At 51.8% G+C, this 6,000-nt stretch overlaps 1 protein-coding gene across 2 annotated transcripts in view; it reads left to right on the top strand.

Moving 5' to 3' along the window:
* Positions 1-1,029: 1,029 nt before the first annotated feature.
* Positions 1,030-6,000, top strand: part of GYPC (glycophorin C (Gerbich blood group)) — a 41,727-nt gene continuing 36,756 nt past the window's right edge. Inside the window, exon 1 of one of the 2 annotated variants that reach the window (XM_039480061.2) lies at positions 1,030-1,438. In XM_039480061.2, coding sequence (XP_039335995.1) covers positions 1,399-1,438 — 40 coding nt within the window. In that variant the 5' untranslated portion in view covers positions 1,030-1,398. Of the gene's footprint in view, positions 1,439-1,659; positions 1,961-6,000 lie in introns of those variants that run through there. The other variant, XM_074399828.1, reaches the window with a different exon arrangement.

Here is a 6,000-nt window from a genome sequence, read left to right as displayed (position 1 = left end):
CTGGAATTCTACCATCACTGCCTCTGTAAAACCCTGGCATGCAGGCAACCTTGCCTCCATTTCATACATGAGGAAATCAGGATTCAGGGCTTCCCCACCAGGCCAAAGGCATTCTGTGAGTAGTTTACTTCAGTTCAACATGCCCGTGCTGCACATGGCAGTTTGACTAAAGATCCTAAGCAGTGGGGGGGGGGGGGGGGGTTCATGACGTAACTGAAGAGAATCATGAGTGCTTTCCCACTGCGGCAAGAAGGGCTGGAGTTTGCGCAGCCCAGGTAGATGGGAGCAAAGCTTCTATGCTGCACATCTCCAGGGATCAACCTCTCATTGTATTCAACGCAGAGGACAGCCCCAAAGGCACTGCTCACACATTGTACAGACAGCTGGCCTGGCTCTCTGGGTTGTGCAGGACAGGTCTTAACGACAGAAGGTAGAGGAGAAGGGGGAGTCACAAAAGTACTTGGAAAACTAAGAAGTAAACAATGAAAAGCAGCACAGGACGGTTCAGACATCACACAGGAGAAGTACAGGGTGTTCCCCTGGGCGGGGATTTAAAACAAGAACCTCAAATTCCTGCCCTTGTCTTTGGGCAGAACGGGCAGATGACGCTATGATACATTTTTTTGTAGGTGGTGCCAGCTGACTTGCATTTAACAAACCAAGGTATGTATGGAAATCCATGTGTAGGTTTTCATGTCAAAAGTAGAACAAATTCACAAACTCCACTGTGTCTGGGAGCTTCAGACAAAGGCAAGGGAACAAATCACCTGACCCTTGCCCAGCAATTCTTCCTGTTTTGGAATAATCTTTGCTAAACAGGCCATCCACGGATACAGGGCTCGCAAAGGCCAACAAGACAGGGACTCTCCCCAGGGACAAATGCCCCGCGGCTGGCTCAGAGCGGCCGCCCAGCTATCCAGCGGCGGCGCAGCCAGCCAAGATTTCAACACAGGTCTGCCCTATTTGGTCACCATCCCCGACCGTGTTGGGCCAGGCCATCATTTCACACCAGGGAGTTTTCCTTGCACTCCAGGGGGCCTTCTCAACCACAACCTCTGTATCCGGTAGTGGCAGATGGAAAGAGAAACGGTTAGAAAAGTGTGGTTCTTGCGCAGGAAAGTTGGAGCACAGAAGAGTTCAAAAGTGGGCGGGTGTGTGTTTAAAAAAAAAAAAAAAAGGGTGGAAACCCCACCAGCCAAGTCTGCAGAAAAAAAATAAATGAAGTCTGCCTATCTCCGGGCCAGAGCCCCTCCCCTCGGCCCGCGCCGGAGGCGTGTGACCCAGGTGCCGCTTCCTCTCGCCGCTGAGGGTCAGGAGCCCGGGAGCGCGACCCTCCCTCGGCCGGGCCCGGCCGGTCTCCGCGGCGTCTGCCCGGGCTGACGCCCAGGACCGCGGGCCATGAGCAGCCCCAACCGCACGGCGCTGCCCTCCGACCTCGGTGAGTACCCGCCGTGGGGAGGGGTCCGGGGGCCCGCGGGAGGCCACGGCCCGCAGCAAGCAGCCGGGGACCAAGCCGCGACCACCGACGCCCGGGTGTCCCACTCCGTGCCAGGCCTCCTGGCGGAGGAGGCGCCCGCTGGGCTCAGATCCCGACTCCAGCCCCTGTTCCGGGCACCTGGGCTGCGCCTTGTCCCTGTCCCGCGTCCCGTACCCCGTCGCGCAGCGTCCACGCGCCCGGAGCTGGAGAGGCCTCCAGCCCGCCCGCCCGGGGCGCGTCCCCCGCCTTGGGTTTCTTTGTGCTGGGCATGTGAAGTGTCAGGGGCCAGAATCGTCCCCCTAAAGAACAGTTAGGGAAGAGTCCACATCAAGTTTCGTTTGTGCTGCTGCCCAGCTTGGGGCCGGCCGGCCGGGCCCCGGAGAACTCCAGGCAACTCCAGCCTTTCCCAGGGACTTGCTGGCTTCGCTGGGCGCCGCAGGGGCACACAGACGCGGGGGAGTCGCCGGCCTGAATCCTTTGGGGGTTCGTAATTCCTCGATGCTTGTTTTCTTTCTCTTTTAAACCATTACGTTTTCTTGCTGACGGGAAATCATATGCGATGAAAGTTTTTGTAGGGGCTTGGAAACATTGCTGGGCCTCTCTCTGCCCTTCTCCTCTGCCACTGGGCTTTTGCAATAAAAATTACCATTTTATTTAACCAAAAAGCCTAATACATGTCCCTGTGATCCCCCACCATGGCGCGGTCCGATCCTGAGAGTCTGTCGGAGAAGAGCTGTCCTGAGCCTATCATGTGATAACGTTACCTTACTAACATGATAATGATATGGGTATTGGAGAAACCAACTCTCTTAGAAGTGTTTGAAATCCAGAGGGCTGTGAGACCTCACCCCTCACCCTGCCTGGGCTTGGCATGGATGAGCGTGGCTTCGGTCTACGTGTGTACACCGCACTGCGTGTGCCCATGGCTCTGCTTGGGCCAGCCTGGGAGTACACAGGCATCAAAGGTGCTTGGGAGTGAGGGCCCTCAGTATGCACTGGGATCACCTGCACTGCCTGTTAGCAAGGCAGCCTCTCAGCTCCAGTTTACTCATCCGCAAAGCAGGAATAATACCAGGAGAGTCCTCATCTTAGCAGTAAGAAGTGCGTATAAATGGCTCCGCACAGAGAGGGACACAACCTAAGTGCTGGATCCAGGCTGGGCATCTTTATATAATTGTACGTGGTTCCCAGAGTTAACATGCTTTAATGCGTTTGTGTGTGTGTCTAACTTGAGCACGTATTTCTGTGTGTGTATATGGCGCGGCCTGGGTTAAAGGGACAGAAGCCACTGTCCTTATGCCAATTTAGGCACTGAGGAGGTGAGGCTGAAAGGCACCCCCATGTCTGAAGAGGATGGGCTTGCCAGACCCCTGCCCCGTGCCCAGCTCAGCCCAGCCCCACAAGCAGTTCTCCAGGACTCAGGTTTCTGACCTTGGGAGACAAACAGCGGTGCAGCCCTTGCTGGAGTGCTATTCCACATTCGGATTGATTTATGGCAGGATCCCTGCTGTGCGGGAACTGCAGGGGGTTGGGGGGAGGCAGCTATTTCTTGCTGCTAACTCAGGCAGGATGTGTCTATATCCTGTCTCAGTTTATGTAGCTGCTCATCTAGAGTGGAGAGGACCCACTTCCGCCAGGCAGGCTTGCTCTGCTCAGGTGGGCTAGGCCCCAAAGCCGCAGTTACTGCGCCTGAGTCATGCACAGCAATTCGTTTACCTTGCCCTTGGATGGAAGGGGTCAAGGCTCAGTGAGGAGACACGGCCAGGTCTGGCAGCTTTATATAGAATTCACCGCCTCTGGCAGTAGAGGATTCCATTAAGAGCCAAATGAAATTCCACCTCAGCCATTGCTCAATTCCTCCAGATGTCACTGGCACTGGGAGTCACATGGTGCTGGCAGTCAGCAGCTGGACCTTTCCAAGGGTGCCTGTGGTTAGGCAAGTATTTCTGGGGACTTGCAGAGCTCCATGGAGAGGAAAGGGGTGGGAAGTACAAGGCATTCTACGAGCTTGCAGTGGGAACAAATGAACCCCTCTGCAATGCTTAGGAAAAGGCCTCCTCAGCGGGGATGAGAGGTTGGGACAAGCCAAGTCAGGATGCCTCTTCTGGTGGCAGACCTGTGTATACATCTGTGCCTCAAGTGCTTGTCTGAGGCCGCAGCCAAACCATCTTCCAGTAACTGAGAACACGCACAGGGCCAGCAAACATGCTGTAAACACAAAACCAAACAGTCAAGTTAACAGTGAATGAAGAGTTTAAAATGAGAGAAAGACACCTTCTCCCTACCGCAAAGGCAATTGCTTTATTTCTTGAGGATAATCCTTCCAGAAGTAAATTTGCCAATACAAATATTTCTTATTTTACATAATAAAATGTATTTCATGTGTTTTAGTTCACCTTGTTCTTTTCCATCAGAATGTCTCTTAAACATGATACCTTAACACCATGTAGGGACTAGTCCATTCTTCCCAGGGCTGTACAATAAGAATTGTACGAATATGTGAATGACCTTGGTATTTTATTTAACCAATTCCTCTTCCAATGGGCATTTTGGCTGTGTGCAAACTTCATTTAATTTTTTAAACCAAACACAGTATTCTTGTGACAATGAGTAAGTAGGGTTTACATGCAAGTGACTGTAAACTGTTAGGATAAATTCTCCTACCTCAGCATTTAATTTCTGTATCCATTTAAAACATTAGTAGATCTTGAGAAACTATCCTCCTAAAGGTTATACCAGTTTCTCATGCTCAAAAATAGCCTAAGTCACCATTTCTCTGCATCCTCATACTGCATTTTTTTTTTTAATCTTGGCCAAACTGGTGAGTAAAAAAAAAAAAAAAAAAAAAAAAAAAAAAAAAACCACTGTCACTTTGGAATGAGCCTCTGTAATTAAGCGAGGCTAAGCATGTTTTCTTACTTCCGTAAGAGGTTGTATTACTTTTCTGGGAAGTGTCGGTTGATGCCTTTGTTCATTTCCTCTTGGCACCCCACCCCTGTGAGGAAACGTGACCCAGAAGGGAAAGGATGTGTCCTCATCACATGATGAGTGACAGGCAGAGCAGAGGCCACAGCCACATCCGTGCTGTGGAGTCAGCCCTGGGTTTGACTGCGCTCCAGTGTTCACCAGCTTTGAGAGAGACCAGAAGTACCTCGGCACCTCAGTTTTCCCATCTGTGAGTGGTAATAACTGGAATCACCTGATGGGCAACAGCAGAAGGGACTAGCCCTGCGCCCCTAGCAGAGGCTTGGGAGGTGGCTTTTGTTAGCAGAATTCACTGAAGCAAGCCTGGCCTGAGGATGCTGGTAATTTCAGGAGTCACCCTCCAGACCACTGTTGTTTTTAGCTTTTGATAAAATAACAACAACCTTAGTACTTAGACACCAAGCCCTGGTAATGGCCTTACCTGGGTCTCCCCTGCACACCAGCTATGATAGGTATGTTCTTTTTTTCTTTTTTCTTTTTTCTTTTTTTCTTTTTTGAGACAGAGTCTTGTGCTCTGTCACTCAGGCTGGAGTGCAGTGATACCATCACAGCTCATTGCAACTTCCACCTCCTACACTGAAGAGATTCTCTGCCTCAACCTCCCAAGTAGCTGGGACTACAGGCACACACCACCACATCCAGCTAATTTGTGAATTTTTTATAGAGACCTTTGGATGAAACACTAGAGCTTCAGTGAGAGATAAGCCACCACAGGGTGCCCGGGCACTGGTGATACAGCCAGGCTGTAGATACAGGCTGCCAAAACCCACAGGCAACCCAGGCCAAACCAAGGGGAGCATTGCAGGGTGTGTGGTCCACAACCTGTATGTGCCAGGCAGGGCACGCTGCTGTGCTCTGCACACAGAGGGATGCTTAAGGCACAGACACTCAGGACCTGCCTGCCCATGTCAGGCTCCTCAACACACCAAGTGCCCAGGGCACAGGCACCTGCTGGTCTGCTAGGACTCAAGCCTCCCAGGCCTAGAAAACCCTCCATCACGGCCGTGGGCACAGTTGCAGCCCTGACAGATTCCTGAGTCTGCCTTCTTCCCAGAATTCTGACCTCTCCAGGGGCTCTGTGACCCTGCCTGTCCCTGACTCAGGGCCTGGCACAGAGGTGTTTGCTGAGCCACTTTGAAGCCAGTGGGTAATTGCAGGGATGACCCCAAGCCCACCCACATTCCCGAGACTGCCACCATTCCAATGCCAAAAGAGCCTTTAGAAAGCCTTCAGTCAGGAGCTCCTGGTCTAGAACTTGGCATGGATGTGGAGACCAGTAAATAAGAAGTTGAGATTGACAGGAGTCAAACCCAAACAAATCCCAAAAGCACAGTTGTTGGGCCCCAGGAATCCCACCTAGTCCTTCCCACCTTCTTACCCAGCTGGGGTTCATTTTTGTATCCACTCCCTCTTCCTCTGTCCCTACCTCCCTCTCATCTTGGCCTGGGTTTTCTTCAGATCCTTACATAATCTGAACTTCCAAGAGAATGCAGGCTCCAACCTTAGTTACTATACGTTTTGATTTTGATTTTTTCTAC

The sequence above is a fragment of the Saimiri boliviensis genome, chromosome 5 (assembly GCF_048565385.1).
Source record: "Saimiri boliviensis isolate mSaiBol1 chromosome 5, mSaiBol1.pri, whole genome shotgun sequence".
In the NCBI taxonomy this organism is placed as follows: domain Eukaryota; kingdom Metazoa; phylum Chordata; class Mammalia; order Primates; family Cebidae; genus Saimiri; species Saimiri boliviensis.
The sequence above is the reverse complement of the archived record's forward strand: the minus strand, read 5'-3'. Positions and strand labels throughout refer to the sequence as shown.